At 37.7% G+C, this 22,955-nt stretch overlaps 1 protein-coding gene across 2 annotated transcripts in view; it reads left to right on the top strand.

Moving 5' to 3' along the window:
* The window catches only part of PLEKHA5 (pleckstrin homology domain containing A5), a 103,165-nt gene that overhangs the window by 36,542 nt on the left and 43,668 nt on the right, over positions 1 to 22,955 (top strand). For both annotated transcript variants that reach the window (XM_027894234.1, XM_027894236.1), the window contains 6 exons: positions 556 to 676; positions 6,970 to 7,074; positions 10,377 to 10,449; positions 14,119 to 14,219; positions 15,134 to 15,249; positions 21,213 to 21,677. In XM_027894234.1, coding sequence (XP_027750035.1) covers positions 569 to 676; positions 6,970 to 7,074; positions 10,377 to 10,449; positions 14,119 to 14,219; positions 15,134 to 15,249; positions 21,213 to 21,677 — 968 coding nt within the window. In that variant the 5' untranslated portion in view covers positions 556 to 568. The remainder of the gene's footprint in view (positions 1 to 555; positions 677 to 6,969; positions 7,075 to 10,376; positions 10,450 to 14,118; positions 14,220 to 15,133; positions 15,250 to 21,212; positions 21,678 to 22,955) is intronic.

Genomic DNA, 22,955 nt, shown 5'->3' with positions numbered 1-22,955 from the left:
TCCTCATCTGGTTATGTTTTTGGCCAGTTGGGACACCTTCTGAATCATTGGCTAACTACTTGAATTTGCTGTCTCTGCATTAGTTTTGTAGAATACACAGCAACGCAAGAAGATATGCATGGAATTCATTCCTGACCTAAGGATTTTGGGTGTGGTTGGTTTTTGGGTGTCCTACTCACCACCACTGCTGAAAGACGTTGTACGGTGGCGAGAGTGAAAACCATGAGAGCTGCAAGTTCAAAACCTGCACGTTCTCACCAAGTGGGGCAAAGCCAGAAGGGCTCTTTGGAGGGCATTTATTCCCATTCCCATCTCATGCTCATACCTGTCTTTTTTCCCTCCCACCAACACCTTGCACTAATAGAGAAATCCTGTTTTAGAGCAACGCCTTAAAATTCATCTATAATAGACGCAGGTAACTTCGCAATGAAGTGTGAATTGCTTTCAGACTGGAAAAGTAGGACACAGGCTGTACTAGGCTACATCTAGGGGTGCTTTTTATTAGCAGTCTGCACACACAGCATGTTCTAGTGCTATTACATATTCTATTTTCAGGACTGCTGCAGCAATGACATCTGAAGAAAAGAAGGAGCGACCAGTAAGCATGATATGTGAAGCAACTAACTATAATCTGACATCAGATTATGCTGCTCATCCAATGAGCCCTGTGGGCAGAGTAAGTCTTTTATGTCCAAATAAAATTAAAATTAAAACTATTCAGTTATTCCACAAGGTACTAGACAGTGCTATATAGTAGTATTCCACTGAAAGAGAGAAACAAAGGGTATATCTGTTTTCAGGGCACTTGAGCCCTTTCATGTTTAATTTGGAAACTGAAGTGTCTGAAACAAATTATCACTGTAGCTGTAATTTTTATCAGATAACTCAGATCTTATGACTTGCACATACTTAAATTGTTTTCAGAATCTGACCTTTCTAATCTGTGTGAACAGCAAAATCTTGAGTGACTGATGAGGCATCTGGGCAGCCACTGTTACAGAAATTGCTCAATCACAAATAATTCACCAATTTTCTCTGGGTAAAACAGTTATAGTCGTGTATAAGAAGTAGTTACAAGAGAGGTGGAAGGTGACCCTGTGGTAAACAGCAGGTGACATGATTTGCTGTCACTGGATGAGAAGTCCTCCTTTCCCAGAAAAATTCCTGGAGAAGGTTCTGAAGGTTCTTAGGGTCACCTGAATTTGTGTCTTACTTCTCCATTTGCCCAGCTTCTCAGGGGGTTAAGGTAAATGTCCAGATGTTTAGATCAACTTTTAAGTTTACTGGATAAAGCTGATGAGCCTATTATGTGCATCCTTTTTTTTTTTTAATTTTCTGGACAACCTTCCTAAAAGGAGAGTGCACTTAATACAAAATTAAGAAGTCCCTTGAGTTTGCTAAGACAGCAAGATAACAGCTTTGGTCAGTGATGACAGACCAGAGCCCTGTCATCTCTTCTACTAGTAGTTAACATTGAAACAAGGGGAAAAAACCCTATACTTTTACTAGTCATTCAAAAATTTTAACCCTGAAAAGTGCTTTTTTGGCAGATTAATCCAGCCTGCAAGAGAAAAATGAACTTTGGAATGTGTTTTAACTGAACACATTCCTTAATTTCAGAAACTTGGACTGAAATAATTTATTTTCCACATGGGAGAAAACACTGTAAGGTTTCTTTAAGTGCATTTTGGAAATTTTGTTGTTTTAGATGTCTAATGAGACAGACAGAATCCTTGACCTACATTAGAAAACCTATTTAATGAAAAAACTGTCTTAATCTGTTAATGTTGCTGGGGGGAAAAATAGTCACAGATGTATTATAAACAGTAACAAAATCCATCTCAACTTTCATATGATCATGTTTAAGTCCATGCAGGAAAACCAGTTTAAAACAAAACAAACCAGAAAACCCCCAAACAACTACAGCAAAAAATGAACTCAGAACCAGCTAAGCCCTAAAACAACCAAGCAAGCAAAAAACCCGAGATAACTAATTGCTAGAGTCATAATAGTGATGTAGAATGCAATAGTTACACAGCTAGTTCTGTTGAAATTAATTTTCTAGGAAGCAATCGTAAGTTAAATGTAGGAAGTTAATTACAGTTTGGGAGCATGTGTTTTACAAGCATATTTTTCACACTCCTCTTTCAAAAGAGAAGTTGAAAATGCCCTTTAGCCTAATGTTTGTTTCGTAGTGTTCTAGAAGGAAATGGAGATTTCTATGGCCCAGTTACTGTGATTTCTTTACTTTCATTGATTAATTGTACTTTAGCTTTCTGTGAAAATAATATTAAAAAAAAAAACAAAACATATTCTTGTTGCACTTTTCATTCTTCCTGTTCCAGTTATTTAAATGGACTTAAAAATATTAATATGGTCCTTGTGGCTGTATGTATAATTAGTGTCAATGACTTTTTTAATGTGAATTTGTCTGAATTATTGCCATACCATTTAAAAATTGTTGTTTTCAGGAGATGAATGCTTGTAAGGTAGAACCACAGCTAATACCAGTCAGCATTTTCTGGCAGTTATTTAAGGATAATGAGTTAAAACCCTTTTAAAGATTACTGTAGAGAAATGGCCTGTGGGTTTTACATGGATACAAAACTGATTTTCTTGTATGTTTTTATTCGCTTCTTCCAGCAGTAGGACTTGAAATTCTTAGCTGTCTTATCGACTTTTGAATATAATATGTAGAGGGTCTATGTATTGCAGCACAATGAAAGAGGAATAAAATGTTGTTGAGGAAAGTAAATTACAGAGCAGAAGGATACCTTGTGTGGTTGCTTCGTGTATTTTTTAGGTGTTTCTGTTTTCAGAGATAACTCATGAACACACCTAATATTGGCAGGTAGTGAGGAATGGAACAATAGTTTGTGGTACAACTAAAGTTTCAGACAGATGAGGGGTATGGTAGTAAGTTCTTCCTTTTGTTAATGTTAATTGATCCCAAATAGATATAGAACTTGGAGAAGTTTCTGTTTTGTGGCAGAAAGAATCTGCTGCTGCCCAGAGGCTAATATGAGGTGAGGCAAAGACTAGTCTTTCCCCAATAAAAGTCTTAATTCTAATCCTCCTTTCCCACTGTGTACATGATGCTGGCCAAATAACACACTACAGCTCTGTGAAGTGCTGCTTCTTCCCTGTTAGCTTGGAGTGTATTTCTAAACTTGAAGCCACTAGGACGGACCTCTGACTGTGAAAAAGATCTGCATAGGCTTGAAATTGCTACAGAAGTACATATTTTCACCTCTCTTTGTAGAATTAAGAAACTGGTTTTGTAAGTTGTCTATTTTATTTTATATTTTTCCCTGCTGTTAAAATCACTACTTAGACAAATACAATTATGAAATGCCTTCAGGGAATCGGCTTTTTAATGTGTAAAGTCATAGAGTCATATTACCAGTCACCCTCCACAGTTCATCTCTGGTGCTTCTTCATTGCTGTCCTGATTATCAGCAGAATAAAGGGAACAATTTTCTCACAGCAAGTGGAGTGGGGTGTTAGCCCAGGACAGATGCTGCAGAGCTCCTGATGACTCTAATAAGTCACTGTGATGTATCACGATGTTTATAAATATTCATCAGTTTGTTTATATGTATTTCATACAGTGCTCAAGCAAGTCCAGCTTTAAATGGTTAGTTTAGGTATAGCCTTACCTGTCTTCTCAGGATTCAGGTTAGCTAGAAATTTTGGATTAATAGTCATGAGGTTCATTAGCAAACAGCACAGTAAACAGGACCAGTGTGAAGGGCAGTGTTGGGGCTCAGGCTGAACATCTGTACTGTGTTTCCATAGTCAGACTAGTCCAGTAGTGCTCCTTGTGCATCTTACATTTTAGTCTTATCCTAAATTAAATCCAGTTGCTTTATTATGCAAACCAAAGCACAGTAAGCATGAATGATTGGGAGATTTGCTTCAAGAGCAGCTTCCTAGTCCAAGCTAAAATGCTGAGGCAGAAACCCACTGAGCTCATGGAAAACTGCAACACTGAAAGGCATTTAAATTGCCTGCAAAATCCAGAAGGCAGCATCATGTTGCTTTGTGGTTTGGAAGATAATGTAAGCCTTGAAGACTGGAAATATATTTTTAAACAGAATTGGAAAGTAACAAAGATATAGATTTCTATTCTCTGAGTTTACATGCAGAAAATTTCCGTATTAGTGACGATTTCAACCTATTTTTTTCAAATATACAATAAGTTAATGAATTACTTTTGTGCTGGTTCTGAAACTGGGGAAGAAGCCTCACATAAATCCTGTGTCCTCTACTAGCTAAGCAGGGAGAAAAGCATCTTGCAGAGTGATGAAGTGTGCAGCCCCAGCTGCTGACTGGTCTGTTGCCCAGAGCTCAAAACCCTGCTGGTGTTTGTTTTTTTCAGTTTGGGGAAAGAGTGAATATCACTGGCTGAACTTCCTGGCTTCTTTCTCAGTACTGGAACCCTACAGGGTCCCTCACTTAGGTTCTGGTTTTGGAGACATCACAGTTGCCAGGATCATGCCTTAGAAGGGATCAGATGGTACCAGATGTGATTATGTTTGCTTGCTCTGTTAACTTCCACACACCCAGCAAGTAGTTAGTAGCTGGATTATTTATTCACTATCCTCCTTTTATCTTTGCCTTCTCCAGAAGCTGGAGCTGTGTAATATGTCCTATAGTTTTAGTTCTGTGGGGTAAGAAGTACTTGAACCGTTCAATTCTCTTTTTTTCTCGTCTTTCTGTGTCCACAGTTTGAGATAATTAGATATGTGGGGGAGAATATGTAATGGCCAGGGATCCCAGGCATAACAAGAGGAGGAGGTGATCTAAAAAGTCTGAGAACTCCTAATTAGTTTATATATGCACCTACAGTATTTCAATATCCTAAAATACTGATTGTCTCAAGGCTCAGAGTTTGTTGTGAACAGTTATTCTCTTTATGCAGTGTGAGGTAAAATAATCACGAGTCATCCAAAGCGTTCTCTGTATTAAGTAAAATTAGAAAGCACTTGTGATGCTGCATTTAATTAAAGGAAGTTTGTATTCACAGTTGGTAGGATGTAACCCATTAAAACTTTGCTGTTAGCTCAGTGAAATTGGAGTCAATATGTTTTTTTATCAGACCTACCTTAGAGAGAGCTGTCTAAATTACCTGAATTTGTTGGTAGACTTGACATTAGTAGTATTTGTGGTTGGTTATGTTTTCAGAAGCATCTTTAATGCATTAGCTATTTTTACAAGTATAGGAATTCTGGAACACTCTTGAGAGGTTTTGAACCTTTAATACCTAATATTAGAGCAGCTGTGAGTGCTGTAAATGATTTCTGATCAAAATGTTGGCACAGGTGTTGTGTGATATGCCAATATCAAGTCATGCAGGTTAACTGAGAGAGATGTAGTTCACTTTATAACTGGATTGTTATAGGTTCTCTGTATATTGCTTTTTCACAGCTGGATGTCATAATTCTCTTGGCTTCTTACAAACCTTTTTCTGTTTTGCAGTGGTAGAATTTTTTTGACATGAAAATGTGGGAGTTTTTTCCTTTTATTCTTAATTTGCTCTTGAGTTGCTTGCCCTGTCGTGCCTCCCAGAGCTGAGTCAAATTTCTTTGTCTTCGAGGGAAATTACAAGCGCTCTGATTGTTTTTATATTCCCTCATGATTCTTGCAAGAAGAGAAAGACAAAACGTCCTTGTTTCATTGTGTTACAGACTTTAGGCAAACTCACATCATTTGTGTGATGTTATTCTTTCTTAGCCAAGTGATATATCCTTCAGTTGGTGGCATCGTTGACAAAAGCTGCACATAATTTTGAATTAAGTTGTCAGTTTATGTTTTAACCTACTGTGGAATTCTCTCTGAAGCTTGTGTAAAACCCAGCTTAGTTCTGTGATACGTGTTGAGAGAATTTCCGCAGAGAACCCCCATACCCTCGTTTGCAACAAAACCTGGGTGTGTGTTTAGCATTCCTCCTTTAGGAGTTTTGCATACCCTCATGATTAGTCTCAGTAGCAGAGATAGGGAAGCTGAGACACAGGGATAACATTGTCTCGATTCAAATGGTGGATTTGAAGCAGAGCCATGAATACAGCTTAAAAAAACTTACTTGAGTTTTGCTTCTTTTGCTCTGTCACGTGGCGTGGTCTCTGAGGCACCAGTTCTTACAGAACTTAAAACACAAGTAAATGTTCAGTTACAGAACAGACTTTCTAAATGTAGGCTGAGAAGAATGCAAGTGTGAATTGGCAAAGCATTGCACGTTTCTTTATGCCTTTTCCAATTTCTTTTGGTTATTCAAGTAGAAGGAGAAAATCTAAAATGGGTTGTTTCTCCTACTTCTCTTAGTCATACGTGGTCATTGCAAGGTGGTAAAAGGTACAAGCAACAGCAAATTTAAGCACTGGAGTTTCAGGGCATAAGTTTCAAAGTAAACCTTAGCGCAAGCAGGTAAAATAGTGAATATTTAAACCAAGAGATCACAGAGCAAAAGGTTCATGAGCAGAAAGAAAGGAAAAAAAATTTAGTATGTGTTAGGAAAGGGGGAGTTATATCTTGTTGAAATCTGGACAAGTTTTCATATGTTAGGTTAGTGTTGGAAGCAAGTAAGAAGAATTTTCTGCCCAGGTGATGTAATTTGTCATAATTAATAATGGTTTTGAAAGTTCACTTCTATTTTTACAACTCAGTAGGCATTCTGCCTTCCTTATAAGAAGGTCAGATATGTATTTGTTTGGGTTTTTTCTTGTTAAAAAAAAATAAAACCTTCAAGTACTTGTCTTGGGATTTGCATTTTCTGCAGAAGAAATGAAAGAAATGCTGAAACCAGCAGAATCATCACAATAATTATTTATCCAAAAAAGGAATACAGTTTGTGTTCTGCAGTCCCCCAGAGGAACACACACAAGAAAAAGTTCTTAAAGCAAAGAAAGTGTATGATTTTTCAACAGATATTGATGTCATGGTTTCTTTTACCTGTTCAATTCGATTTAGACATCACGATCTTCAAAGAAGGTTCATAATTTCGGAAAGAGATCGAACTCCATAAAGAGAAATCCTAATGCACCAGTTGTCAGACGTGGCTGGCTCTACAAACAGGTACTCTTACCTTCTTCACCTCCTTCTTTTTTTTGTATGATGTGTGTAATGTGCAAAAGACAGCCATTTATGTAAAATACAGTGATAGCAGAGTGAAGCTTCAAACTGAGAGGAACTGACTGGTGGTTTTCAATTAATTATCTACTTACTGGGTATCATTCTGGTACAAATAAGCACATCAGATAAGTAAAGAACATTGATGGATTATACATACATAATTCTCTCTATAATACATGCAAGACTTGAAAAAATAGGCAGATGTTGGTAGTAAAAAGCTGATTTAGTTTCTGGCATGTCGAGATGATGGGACAAGGATGCATGGCTCAGAATATTGGGGGGCTTATTTTTATTTTTGTTTTGTTTTGCTATATTCCTAATTTTTTTTCTAAAAGTAAGTAAATATTTTCAGTAAAAAATTGGAAGTGCAGCCATCACATATTTTGCATAGGTGTGCCTAATTTCCTAAACACAATAATCTTAAAACCACAGGTGATTTTAGGTTTTCCTATTGAAAATAGGCAATATTGAAAATATTCCTAGTATTTAGTGACAGCCTGCAGTAGATTTGCTATTCTGCAATTCCAGACCACTTGCACCATATTGGTTTGCAGGAATTCAGAGTAAAGTAGTATGATCAAAAACATGAACAACAAAACTGATTAGGCCATATTAGGACTACATTTTTAAAATCCACCAACAGCCCTGTAAGAACTTGTAATTTTAACTCAGCTGAGATGTGTGTATGTAATTTTGATGTACATTGTCATTTACTGTGCCTACTCAGATAGACTGGAATGACCTGCATAGCTTTCTGGATGCTGTTGATGAGTCAGTTTTTAAAAATTACTCCCCAGATAGTATAATCTAGAAGTATCTGTTTAAGTGGAAGGTTTTTCCAGATTTAGACAATCCTGTGGCCTCTACACTGATTCAGAGTTGAGTGTGAAAAACCCTCACAAAAGTGATTTTGTTGCTTTGTTATGGGGCTGTAAAACTTTTTAGCTTGAAAAAAGTAGCTGTATTCCTAATGCAGTGTTTTCTGGATATATTTTAAGATCACAGAATCACCCAGTTGTTATGGTTAGAAGGCACCTTATGATCATGTAGAACAATCTCCCCTGCTCAGGCAAGCTCAGCTAGAGCAGGTTGTCCAGGACTATATCCTCAGGGATGGACACTGCACCACAGCCTCTCTGGGCAGTCTGTGACCTCTCTCACAGAAAAAAGTTGGCCTCTGCTCAATTGGAATTTTGTGTTTCTTAATTTGTGCCCATCGTTTCTTTTCTTGTCACTGGCAGGAGTTTGGCTCCACCTTCTCTATACACTCTTAACATCAGGTATTTCTACACGCTGATAATATGCCCCCTCTCTCCAGACTGAACAGTTCCAACTCTCTCAGCCTCTTTTCATATGGAAGATGCTCCAGTCTCTTCATCAACTTTGTGGCCCTTTGCTGGATTCATTCCAGCATGTTCATGTTTCTCTTGCACCAGTGAGCCCAGCACTGGACCCGGCACTCCAGCTAGACCTCCCTAGTGCTGAGCAGAGAGCAAGGATGTCCTCCCTGTGGCTGCTGGCAGTGCTGCTGATGCAGTCTGGGATGCTCTTGGCCCTCTTTGCCGTGAGGGTGCATTGCTGGCTCATGGTGGTGCACGAGGTTATTCCTCTCCAGATGGAGGACTGAGCATTAACTTTGTTGAACTTCAACAGATTATTCTCCACCCAGTTTCCCAGCCCTCTGAATGGCAGCACAGCCATCTGGTATATGAGCCTCTCCTCATGATGTGTATTATCTGCAGACTTGCTGAGGGTGTGCAGCTCATTAATGAAGCTGTTAAATAGTCTTGGCCACGGTATCAACCCCTGGGGGTGGATCACAAGGAACTGGCCGCCCACTCCATGGGCCTGGCGGTAAAACCAGTTTTTAATCCACCTCGCTGTCCTACTGCTTAAATTTGGACAGGGCATATGTGTAAAATGGTTTAAACAATGTGATGTTTGATTGGTGTTTGCAAGGAAAGGGGCTACTCAGTGTTTCCATGTTGTAGTAGTAACTGAAAGCCAGTTCACTCAAGGGTTTTATCAACAGATACAATCTTCCGAAATTTATAGTGAAAGCTTGTGCAGGTTTCTTTTTGAGAGTACGACATGTTTATGTAATCACAGGGAATGGCAGTTATTGTTTAACTCAGAGTGTTCTGTCTCAATGCATGTCATGACACTCTTCTTCCATTTTTCTCCTAATTTTTAAGTCCAGAGCCAACTCTTTTTTTTGAAGATGTTTACAGTGAATATACATTTTCTGAATAATGTTTCTTAGCCAATGCTTGTTTTACCTTTTCTTCTTTTAGCTCATTACCCCTACCCCAAAAAGAGAAGAGCTTGAAATATGAGGCTAAAAATTATGCTGACTTTTGCCAGGAGTGTGCGTTTAGGGGGAGACCAACCCCAAAACCAAACCCACTCCACCCCACAGTTTTTCATTATAGAATCCCTCTTCTTGGTTGTCACAAAAAACCTATTTACTACAGAATATTGATAATTCACACATACTTTTCTTCTTGGAACAGATTAACATATTTATTACATCCATTTCAACCAAGATGTGCGTGCTGCAACGCTCAGGCTTATTTACACTGGTAGTCTTTCATTCTGGGTTGTGCAGTATAAATTGGTTATAAGCATAAAAGAAAATGAAATTGCTTTGGGAATAAACTTTATTTGGGAAAGAAATTTGCTGTAAATGTGAGTGGTAGTAGGTAGAAGATAAAGTTCAGCAGAGTTCCTTCAGAAAACAAAGGAGGATGTACCCCAAGTATTACCTTGCTCGTTTACTTAAAATGTATATATATATGGGTATATATATATGCTTTTTTTTTTAATTAACTGTAGATTGTAGCCCCTAGCATGGCTAGAGAAAAGGAAGCTCAGAGAGGGCCTTCTTGCTCTCTACAGTGACCTGAGAGGAGATTGCAGTGAGGTGGGGGCTGGCCTCTTCTCCCGGGTAACAAATGATGGGACAAGAAGAAACAGCTTCAAGTTATGCCAGGGGAGTTTTAGTTTGGCTATTGATCTAAGTGGTCTTTTCCAACCTAAACAATTCCATGATTCCCTGTTACCTTCAGGCTTCCTGTGTCACTTGTATGCAGTGACAAGTCGTGATGAAAAGTCCAAGTTACTTAAAACAGCAAAGGAAATGAGCTCCTAGCACACCAGCACAGTTATGTAGTACCTGGTTTACTTTATGAATGGTTGCTGTCAACAGTGTGAGAGCTCTGACCGGATCACTTTGGTTTATACAGGATAGCACTGGAATGAAGCTGTGGAAGAAGCGGTGGTTTGTGCTCTCCGACCTGTGTCTCTTCTATTACAGAGGTGAGTTCCACTCCTGGCACCTTTGTTTGCTAATTTTACTGGAAGCAGATAAATTTTGACACAGCACTCAAATGTAAGAAATAAGAAGCTGCTACTTAAGTTAATGGATTAACAAGGTTGTATAGCTGTCAATATCCAGGCCTGCTACTTTTATCTTTTTTTCCCTTGCTTCCTTAATTACCAGTTTCACATAATTGCTTCCTGCCTGTCAGGGTGTGCTCAGAGGGCAAACCCATTCACAGCCACCTCTGTTATTAAGTTCTGGATTGTAGTTTTCTTACTGCTTCTGTTGCTAGGAACTATGTCAGGTTAAATCTGATTTTTTGTGCAATTTAGGTAACTGAAAGGGATGGGGATAGGGAAGGGATAGTGCAGGGGAGCAGAAACTCTGCCTTTGGAATGATAAGAGGATACATACACCTTTGGGAACTCTAATCAGTGTTCATGGATACTTATAAAAGTGAAATGTTGTCTAATTCCAAAAGAGTAGAAGTCTCTGCAGTATTTGGAACAAAGGAATCTCTTAGTAACCTTATGTAGCTACATCTGACTTATTTTACATGGGGAAAATTAGCTGCTTGTAATTCTAGTCTGGAGTTACGTGTGTTAGAAAACTGATTCCTTCCCCATTACAGGTTATTAACTGTAGTGCTCCTGAGGAGATAAACAAATGGGATTTTGTGCATATGGAAACATATTAAATCCTGAAATCAAGAGCAAAGAGGGTTGTGAAGCAAAACAGAGGAACATGAACAGTTAGGGCCATCTGCTCCCTTAGCTGAAGGTGGAGACTAAGAAAGGGTTTCAGTTTGTAGGATGAGACTTCAGAATTGGTAGAAGTGGTGCTGATGCTGGGGATGCTGAAAGCAATGACAGATAAATTTAAAATGGTGTTCTCTTGAAGTGCAGCATGGACCTAATCAAAGACAAATCAGGTCATGAAACGTAAAAGGTCTGTAACTGCAACTGGTTTAATTAACAAATCCTGAGTTATTAAAATGTAATCATTAGGCTTTGTTTCTCTACCCTGAGAAATATACATAGTTTGATAAAGCACTGCAGAGTCGAAATTAGGCTGTAATTTCAGTCATGGAGGCATCGAGTGATACAGTTACACTGTGTTTACTTAAGGGGTCATGAACTCTGCTTTCTTACAGGGTTTTCTTCTTTTTAACAAGTCCTTAGGTTTTCTTTTCCAAGGGTTCTAAAGAAAGTTCTCCTTTGTGGCTGCTGTAAGAACAGGTTAAATCGCTTAAAGCACAGCACAGGAAGTTTCTCAAAATAAATTTTTAAAAAAAAAAAAGACAGTAAGAAAAAGAAACAACAAATAAAATAAATCCTAACAGCTCTTTAATCTTACTTTTTAATTTCTACATGTTAATCTGCCCAATAAGTTGAAATTCAAACAGAACAACCTAAATTGTTTACACGATAGATTTAGTTTTTAGCTATCGCTCACTAGAAGGTGAGTTAAAGCTGTTAAACTGTGATTAAACATGTAGTGATAGTCCAAAAACTTTCACTCTACACCCTGTGCTTTTATGTTTCTGTTAATTCTGTCTCAGACATTGAAAAACAGAAAGGAGGGAGCTGTACCCTTGTCCCCAGATAAAAAATCGTGTTTCTGGTTTCACGATTGTGGTTGTTTGTTGTTTTTTTTTTTAATTAGTAAGCCTTACTGAATGTCTGCAATTGTGTTACAATGTTGACAGCTCAAAGACAATGTGTAGATGAAAAGAAAATCATGTCACTGTATTTTTTCAGAGCTAAGAGAATGCTCCTTTTCTGTTTCACGGAGGGATGAAAGACTCTCCGCTTTCATATTGGAGGGTCATTGTTGCCAAAAGTAAAAGTTCTTGGAACTGGACGGAAGATCTGCTGTTTTTCTCTTGTACTGTTCATACAGAGCACACAAGTAAAGATGGGAGCAGTGTAATGTGTAGATAAAAGCAAGTCTGATTGGAAACAGATTCTGAAAATCTGGAAGTGGAATGTAGCAATATGTCTTTAACAGAGACCCGAGTCCTCCAGCTGCTCAGTGGAACAAAAAATGCCTAATGCTTTTATATGGCAGTAGTGGGTGTGACTGACTCAGAAATAAATCAAAATACAATCTAGCAGAAGGGAAGAATTTTTCCCCCAAACAGCAGTCCAAATAAAGTTAAACCCCAGCATTTGCCATGTGTTCGAGGACAGCGGGGGGAAAAAAAGGCAGATTTTTTTTTTTTTTGTGGCTCAAAGGGACTAAATGTTTGAGAGGGGAAGGTGGGATGGTGTCAGGCATACTTTTGAGTACAGTTGAGTACCTGAAAGTAGATCCACTCCATCTGTGTCTTTTAATCAGAATAATTTTATGCTCAGCTCCCCAATTAAATAACTGTCCTTGAAAGCATAATTTTTACATCTGACCTGTCATGTAATACTAAAATGGCTGGGCAGAGCTTCCCCCATATAAATAACCTAAGTGAAGGTTGTGGCTTTTCAAAATTCAATGAATAAAGGAGAACGGAGAAGATATTTTTAAACCCATGCATAGGCAGTAGCCCTTTTGTGCTGTTAAAATGCATTTTAATTGTAGCAGTGTTGATTTTTCATGCTTGAAATTTTGGAATATCTGTGTTTTCATCCTAATTTCATAGATACACAGTCATTTGTTGTGGGCACTGTGTTCATCTATGAGAAATGTTATAGGGGACAGTCTCTAAGATATGGCTGTGAGTAGAAATTCTCTACATGAAATACAATTAAGACTGACTTTGTGAATTGCATTCAATTATTCCTTTATTAGAGTATAATTGGATTTAAGAGCTGGTTGTGGCTTCCAATTAAAATGTCAATTTATTATTATAATGTATTGTTCTAAAATTGTATGTAAAACAGGGTTCTGGGAAAAGGGTGTTTGTTTGGGGGGAGAGTTGGTTTTTTACATATGCATTCCTACAAATAGAATGTAATCGAGTGTAAACTCTTTGCAGGAATTACAACGGGAATTATCATTCAATACTATAATGGGAATTATGTAGCATAATACCCTTGAGATCAGAAGAAGAATGTGCAAATTTTCTCACAGTCCAGCAGCAATAAGCAGTGTTTTAGAATACTTGTGATGGCACAGGTATTTGCAGTTTATACAGAGCAATAGATAGCAGGTGTTACTGTTCTTGTCACTGAATTAGAGGCTTGGCTTCCATCTGCTCTTCAGTTTTGAAGTCACAGGCAGATAAGCACTGATCCCCAGGAAAACTGTGGGCGTAGCTATTTGTGGTGTTTTCCATCAGGTTCCATGAGGGAGCTCAGCTGCTTAAACGTGTACAGAACTGCACACTCAGGAGGGGTCTTTACGCTTGTCCATCCCAGGGAAAAAGTCAGAGGTGGACGAGGTTTCACAGTGCTTGGCAGGTTTTTGGGGGCACCACACGTTCTGTAGCACGTGTTGGCAGAGAGGGGCTGCACAGTTGCCCTTGGGAGCTGCCTCCCTTCTGAGACTGCACACAGATCCCTGGAGCACAGCTCAGTCTGGCTCTCTGGTTCTCTGATGCCTTTTCCTCTGAGGTGGATGTCTGGCTAGTGGTCTGGTGTGATTGAACACAAGAGTTTGACTGAAGTGTCTGAATACAAATATCACGTGTCAAAACACTGCTTCTCTAATCAAAGATTGTGCATTCACAGATGAGAAAGAAGAGGGAATACTGGGTAGCATACTTCTACCTAGCTTTCAGATATCTATGCTGTCTGCTGAGGACCATATTAACCGCAAATATGCCTTTAAGGTAAGGGAATCAATTTTTCCACTTGATTTTTATATCTGAAAGCACAATAGCCTGGTGATAAGAGCTCATTTCACAGAGTTATGATGTACAACAGGATTGACAAGCAGCTTCTGAGGCTGATTTTTGCATAACACAGTAGCAGAAGCTTCAAGTATTTAGCTTGATATAAATATAGAATTACTAGAATGGGAAAGTGGATGGATATCACTCACTAGTACTATCTTAGATCTTAAATACTGTGTGGTGCTTTAGAGTTATAAATCAGTATCTGCATCTGAACTTACCTCAATAATGAATGTTCTTTAGTTATTCAGATACAAGGTATCTTTACACATAAATAAAAATAAGGATTTGTTGTCATTTAAATCACAATATTGCACGAACCATTATTAGGAGTATTTCACAGCTGACCTTTTAAATCATGATATTAATGACTTCACTAAATATTTTCTCCTGCCTTTTTTTGTTGTTGTTTTATGAGCTCCTTTTGGCACTTCGTTTGGTCTCCTAACCAGCACATCATTTATTTACTATGGTAAGTACAACTGAAAACTCACTGTATCATTCAGGCTGCCAAAATCTATTCCAAAGTCTTATTTATAATAACTATATCAATTTACATTATTGAATGATCAATACAGTTTTTAATAGATTGAAGAAATTTAAGGACTTTTTATTTAACATATTAATGAAGAAACAGCTATGATTGAAAATAACTGGCAATTATTTTGAAAATATGAGTGCAGTGACCGAGAAACATGGTAGTATTCCTTTTCATATTTTTTTCTGATAGTATTATTTGCAGAAATCTTACTATATAAAGCATTAGAGTGAGTATGCAGTAACAATATTTGCCTCTTTTCTTTTACAGAATCTTATATTTTTATTGCAATGACCATGTCATTTCCAATCAGGCAGCTCATCCAAACATGAGGACCTATTATTTCTGCACAGATACAGGGAAGGAAATGGAGCTGTGGATGAAAGCCATGATAGATGCAGCACTTGTGCAGACAGAGCCTGTGAAAAGGTAGCGTGGATTGACAAAACAGTGGAACAGTGCATTGCTTTCTCTTATTTAATTTGATTGATGTAATGAAAAGGTGTTCCTGAAAACAGAATGTAAATTGGCTGAAGTAATTTCTCCTTGTATTGAAAACCCCTTGCTAATGTCGGAATGCTGGATAAAAATTTGTAGTAGTAAAAATAACCCAAGATCTGTTCTGAATATTGATTGTAAGGAGCTAGGAAAAAAACCCCTGATTTACTCCTTTAGCCAGTGGTATCAAAAGAAGTGCAATGACAAATAGTATGTGTAGGCATGTTTGACTTCCCCTGCCCTCCCCACTGAATAGCAATAGCAGCTCAACTGGTGGTAGCCCTTGGCTTAAACCTGTCATAAGTCTCAAATTCACAACTGGATTTTCTGGCTAAATTAAATGGTTGTACCTGTGGGCAACCTGTGGGGAGCCATTCTTGTTCATCATTAAGCTGTCATCAAATTTATACTCACCTATCTGGAGCCTTATCTTTATGTATCCGTGTGTTGACAATGAAAAGCAAGTTATCACCGGGAGCCTTGTGCTGTCGGAAAGAGAGTATTGTCTGCTGCTGTCTATCCAGTGGGAATGGTTTTCTCTCGGAATGTGGTCCCTTGGGTCGGCTCTGTGACATCTATAATGGAAACCTCATCAATTGGAAGTTTAAAAGCTCCTCGTTATTGATGGTGCAGAAGTTATTGCTGATGGCTGCTGTCACTTGATCTATTCTCTTGCTCTGTTAGTTCCTGCTACCCTGGAGCTACGTGAATGTCAGCTATGCTGAGAAATTTCAAGTTTAAAAAAAAAAAAGTAGTAAAAAAAAAAAATGGCATGGGCACAGTACCAGAGGAACTTAGTGAATAATAAAATTAATCTGAAAAATCAGTCTTGTATTGCAGATAAAGTGATAACTTATGGAGTTATGGAGAAATCATTAAACCAAATCAAACCCACTTAACTTCAAACAAAAATCATGTATCAATTGTATAAGCACTTTGTAGAGGGAATAATACTGAAGGGGTTTATTCCAAATCTGTTTTGGAACCGCTGAAATAACCTTCATTTGATATTTGCAGTGCTGTGCATCCCTGCCTGGGTGTCACAGGCTGAACAGGCTTGCCAACAGCCAAACAAGTGTCAGAAAAGCAACTTATGTAACACCATCTTGTTGTTTTAATTCAGGCAAGGAACCTTAGAATGAAACAGAATTAGATGTGACTTCTTTGAAAACTTTGTTAGTAACCTTGAAATAATTGCTTCAGAGAAAATACATTTCAAGACCAAGTCTCGAAGACTTTCGTGTCTGTTAGCTATAATAAGGAAGAAAATCCTTCAGACATCTGTTTTCTAAGGAATCTGTCTTTTGGCTATCAGACCAGTTCTTAAAATGAAATGTAGCAGGATATGATCTGATGCAGAAGAAATACTGTTCCTTCCCTGTAAAAATCTGTTGAGTATTAAGTGTTTTATTACCTCATCTCTGAGTAACCTAAAGTTTGGCATGCATGCAGCTCTAAGTGTAAATGGTTTTGGTTCGGTCAAATTTAGCTAAAATTAGTGCTTTTATTTCCCAATTCTGTTTTTTCTAGATGTTCTGACATTGTACTGAGTACAGTTTTCTAACAGACTAGATGCTTGCAATACAATAGATGAGTTATTAAGAATTGCTTCCTTAAATATTCATGCAAGCTGATGTTGAGCCACTCTTAAGTGCTTGTTAAATGTAAAATGCCCAATGATAAATCAAGAGTTTTTACAGTATAGTTCTTTAAATCTAGGAATCGAGGTGCTTCACTGCTTAGGGTACTCTGGAAATCAAACCCAACAGTCTGTTAAACCAAATGTTTTAGCTTTAAATAATTTTAGAATTTTAATCTGTGTCTATTTTTCTGGGGATGTGAGTTCCTTGGAGAGAAAAAAAGATAAAAGGAATATTTAAAGCATTAAGTTGGGTGAGGGAAAGTTGCCTGTTTCCCATAAACTATTACTTTCCACTTAGAGTTAGCCATATAAAACAGAAACAAGATACTGAGGTGAGAAAATAAAAATGTAACCATTTCTCTAGAGCTAATCTACATTAACAGCAGAAAAATTCCCTTCTGTGAAGGACAAATACTATTTGGTCCTATTGACTTTAATTGTAATTACTCCTTTCTAAACGTTTTTAATTTACCTAGATAGTAAATTCAAGTTTAGTGGTGTACTGAGAGACTTTCCAAAATAATTAAACACAAATAATGTAGTCAATAAGGAGCTTTTAACTCAAAATTTTGACTCAAACAACCTCTCTGGATCAGCAAAACATCTTGGTTATTCCACGCTGTGTGACTGTGGGCCACAGTTGAGCTGTATCTGAGTACTTGTGGATGGTAATGCCCACCAACATATTGATTTTTACCCTAAATGCTGATTTCTCTGCTCTCCCATGTTTGAGTGTCCTTTTTCTAGCCTTTCACTGTCAGCTGGTATATTGGACCTTATGTATTGGAGCCTTTGTTTCTTCTCAGGGATGCAGGATGTACTAAGAAAAGATTTCTTCTTTTTCCGCCTAGTGTAGTTACTTTTCCTGAACAGCATAAGCTAGGCTGCCAAAAAAGCACTTGTTAGCATAGTGACATCCACAGTGGGGGCTTACTGACGTCACTGTGCTTGGAAAAGATGGCTTTTTCTTTCCAAATGCCCCTGCCTGGCTTGGTTAAATCACAGGCCTCACATCCATCTGATAATTAATTACCTGCTTCCCCTCCCCAGCCCTTTCAGAATTACTTATTTATATAAATCAGCATAAAACAGTACTTTTCTTGTGTTACATTTCTGGACATACTATTCCTTTTTGGTTGTAGGAGTCTATAAATTGCATCCAGCATATGCTGAAAGACACGTGTTCAGTGCCCATTCTCTTCCTCTTCTCCCTATCCTGTCCTCAAATAGCCTGCCAGTCTTTGAGAGCTGGCTATAAATATGGAGCCAGATATACATTTGGATTTATGTTTCTTACATTTGCCTGTTAGTTTCTGATTATTTTTTTTCCCTCTTGGATCCTTAACTGTGGAAAGAGATCCCTTGCTCACACAGAGTTGGTGCACCAAGTTAAAGGGGAGACCAGAAGTCTGTTTGAACATCAGTCATTCAGGCTCTACACCGTTACAAAGAATGTCAGATATAAATGTTTGGCTCTGCTGTGTATAACCATAGTAACCAGTGATACAGCATTGAGATTGCATGGAAAACCAGTTCTGTGATTTGGAGGTTTGTTTGTTGGTTTTTTGTTTTTTTTTTTTTTAATTAGGGCAGACAGTGGAAAGCAATGTGAGACCGTGAATCAGACACTGTTCTGAGTCTTGACGACATGTGTGATGAATGTCCTTAGAGATGCCACTCTCCTTCTGCACTGTGGATTTTCCATCTGTAAAATGGCAGCTGTTTCTCTGCCGTAAAGCTTGAGAGAAATTTATAGGAGGTGTTATAAAAAGGGATAAGTGGTGCTTTTAAGGCATGCTGCATATATTAATGCCCATGTTTAGGATTACTTCCAAGCTGATCCATACATTCATTTGTAAACTGTTGAGTTCTGGCTGAAAGATGGAATCTTAATGCCTTTTTTTGACTTGATAATTGTGGGAAATTGAGTTTTTCATTCAGATTCCTGTTTAGGGAATTCCTTTAGTCTTTGGTAGAAGACTAGGTAGTAGAGTTTTAAAGTGGGAGTGAGGAGGTGATCCTTTTTTTTTTTTTCCCCATAATCTTGAGAAGGAACCTAGGCAGAAATATTTGGGCTTCGGAACAATTTAAAGTCTTGTAAAGTAAATTAAAAATCCCCTCACTTTTAAATTTCAGTAGGAGATTAGCATAGCATTTCTTTGCTGATATCTGGAAATAATAGAAAAGGGGATGTAGGTGTAGTAGTTCCATCTCCCTCACAAAATTCTACGTAAAAACTGTTTCAACATCGAGATTTTTCTTCCTCTAGAAATTATAGTTGGCAGAAACATTACACAGTCCTTTCTTCTAGCAGAAAACATCAGATGTATCTAACATCTGCATTTAGTAGTGATGCATGAGAAAAAAATACCGTGTTTAAAAATAATACCAACACACATAGCCAAAGAGATGTTCCTGTTGGATTAGGGGTATGAATGTTTTCATTTGCAGCACATTTGACATGTGTGGACACTTTGATGTTGGCAGCTCAGGAATAATCACTGAAAGACAAGGACTATTTTGACCTACTTATATTCACTTTTGAGGTGAATTTTGGGGGACTTGTATAACATCATGAAGTATCAAGCAGAGATTGGGGTCATCACAGCTATGTGAGGAGGAGGCATAGGGAAAAAAAAAATCACAGCGTTGTTAACATGCAGAGTACACAACCATTTTATTTTCACTCACACACAGGATCCAGAGGACATTGATGTCTTGCTGTTTCTGAGTGATGTGTTTGAAATGGTGTATTTGTTAAGGCAGGAGTCTCTTGATTCCTTCCACATCACAGAGCATTCATAGAAAGAGTAGGCTGGTAATGGGAGGTGCATTTAAAATTAAGTGTCCAATATTATTAGCAGTGGGTAGTATTTTATTAGGACCGTACAGTTTTCTGTCTTTTGGGCATTTGCAGAGGTTCTGTCCCAAATTAGCTGGCCTTTTGGGAATTCACAACTTAAATAATGTGTTGGGGAAGTGTAGACTTGTTGAACAATTAAGCCTCTTGTTCAAGGTGGGGTAAATAATAACATTTACAGCCATGCATGTAGTTACTCTGCTTGGAATTAGAGCCCTTTTCAGGGAGTGGTTCCATCTGTACCCTTGGTCAGCTGTGTATGTGATGGCATTTTTACAGACACTTGAACTGGCCACAGTTATAAAGATGAATAATGCATTTGTAAAACAAGATGCAAAACTATGAAAGGTTGATTTGACATCATCCTAAAAATAATAAAGTGTTGCTCTTAGTTTGGTTTTATACAGAGATGTAATCTAAAAAAATTATATCTCTTCCTCTTCTTCCCTCCCATACCAAAAAATGTTGATCAAAACATTTTAAGGTGGTGGGTTTTTTTTTTCCTAGTGAACTGCAAAAGTCGCTGTTAGGGCTGGAATTGAAGTTCTGGTCCCAGTATGGAAAAAGTTCCTTAACTGTGGTACAGTTCCTTAAGTCAGCAGCTATTTTCCCTCTTAAATTTAGAAAAGCCACAGTCATTTCCCACAAAATCTATGCCAGCCAAAGCGATAACATACCGGAGAAACCTAATTGATACCAGTGACCATGAAAAGCCATTTGCTTTCTTTAAATGTTTCTTTAACATTATATGTTAAATTCAGCAGTATTGTGAATCACAAGCTGACTTGAAAAATCATCTGAATTCCAGTCTGTTGACATTTGAAAGCTGTAGCTCTTGGAGAGCCACTGGGGATTTTTACTCCTTGAATGTCCAACCCTCCAGGAACTATACATCCACTTTTTCAGACTCTGGCTTTATTTCCTGTTGTGCACATTTTCTCTAAGGAGTTAATTGAAGGGTGACTTTAAAAAATTTACCTTGTGTAATAATTGCTTTTAAAATAACAAAGTAAGAGAGAAGTGTAGAAGAAAAAATACTCACTCTTTCCAACCAGAAAACCCCAAATCCACCAACCAAAACCAAACCAACCAAACACTACCACCAGCCCCAAAACAAAATTAAAAACAAACAAACAAACAAAAAATTCGGCAATAACAACAACAACAAAACCAGAATATCCAAGAGTAACAAAACCCACAGCCCATCCTTGCTTATTGTGAAAATATGTCCTGATTTTTCTGTCTCATAGTCAAGATATTGTTATAAAATATCTGGACAGGGATTCACTAAAATAACCCTCATAAATACCAATATATTCACTTTTAGGTTTTTATTTCTATTTTTAGTGAATGTTTTGTTGGTATTAAAGCTTGTTGTATATTCCCTTCCAGAATTGAGAAGCTAACCATTGAAAATACATCACCTCGAGAGGCAAATAATATTTCAAACCACCGGGTGCTAATTAAGCCAGAGGCACAAAATAACCAGAAAAACAAAGAAGTGAACAAAAACGAGGAGAAGAAAGCTTTGGAAGCCGAAAAGTACGGGTTCCAGAAAGTTGGGCAAGATAAACCATTAACAAAAATTAACAGTGTGAAGCTAAATCCTTTGGGATCTGAGTACAGGACTTTGCCCATAAGCACGATCCAGGCTGGACACTTCAGACCGGTCCATTTGAATGGGTCTGAGAGTAAAGGTGGGGTTGTCCTGGCGGACGCTGGGGATGGAGCTCATCACAACGCGGTGCCGTCACACGTGGACTCTGAGCGGGTCATGCAGAGAACTAACTCCATGCTGCAGCTGGAACAGTGGATTAAAATACAGAGAGGAAAAGGACAAGAAGAGGAAACAAGAGGGTAAGTACTGTGAAGTAATAATTACATTTTTTTTTCTGCCAGGTTTTCTAGCAGGTAATACTTACACGTGTATCCTAGTTAGGTTCGTTGGTCTGTACAACATAAATACATTATTTATTGTTCTCTGTAATAAGTGCCCGGGTGACTGCTCAGAACAGTTTTATTGAAGTTTCTCTTTCATTACCATTGGAGTGAATGTTATTAATTAAAGTATATTAATAACTCAGTAAATAAAAATGGCCAGAAACCATTTTTGGGTGTTAGACATTCTCTGTCCTAGCAGAGAGATGTCATCAATTGTAGCGATTCCTTTTCCTCTTAAAATGTGTTCTTGAAATTGCCCTGTCTTCTGGATTTTTTATTCACAAATTCTTGTAATAATATTTTATTTAAAATTCATAGACAATATTCCAGGGAGCTTTTAAACTTTAAACAAGCTTTAATTGAAGAGAGACAGAAACTTTATTTAACAGTAAGACAGAAATTTAACTAACTTGATGCCTAAAGTTTCTCTCCCTATGAAATTGAGTATCTCCCAGTTACAATATTAAGTTCTAGTTCTTATTCATGAAGCTTTAAAATTACCTGTGAATGATTGACACTACTGAATGTCATGCTGATAGCAGTTTCTCTGTCTGACAGAAGTGTAGGGACATTGCTTCCAGGCTGGCTTACAGACAAGCAGCTCTAGCAGTAAAATATAAAAGGTTTTAATATTACATTTGATAGGAAGTATGGAGATGCTATCACTGGAGAAATTTTGAAGAGCTGGAAATTAGGGAGTTAGTGTGTAAGATGGCAGAGTAGAGTTAAAGATAGAACAAAGTTCAGAAAATGCGTTTTCCACAAATTTCAAAATACAGGTTGGGGGCTTTTCAGTTTTTGCGAAACCTTGAGAAACTTCCATTACCTTGACTTCTGCTTGCCAGAGTTGGTTGAAAATTTCTTCATTCCCTTTAGTCCTTCATTAGATATAATTAGGAATTGTTAATGTGTTGTTTCATGAAATACTCAATGTAAGTAGTTTGATCAAGTTTGAGCTGGCAATGCAGACAGTGCTTTGCACACCCTGACATTTATTTTATTATGCATGCTTGCATAATGAGAACCAAGAAGGCTCTCTGATGCAGTTAATTTTTTTTATTGGACTGTAAAACTTACAACCAAACAGTAGAAATTAGAATAGCTTTGCTATTTTTCAATTGTGAACAAGTGTAAAACCCCTAAAACTGATTTCATTGTGGGAATCAAATACAAGCAAGTGCCATTAACAATATG

This window comes from Empidonax traillii, unplaced genomic scaffold (genome assembly GCF_003031625.1).
Source record: "Empidonax traillii isolate 1590-97213 ecotype Southwest subspecies unplaced genomic scaffold, ASM303162v1 scaffold422:size936756, whole genome shotgun sequence".
NCBI classification, from domain to species: Eukaryota; Metazoa; Chordata; class Aves; order Passeriformes; family Tyrannidae; genus Empidonax; species Empidonax traillii.
The sequence above is the reverse complement of the archived record's forward strand: the minus strand, read 5'-3'. Positions and strand labels throughout refer to the sequence as shown.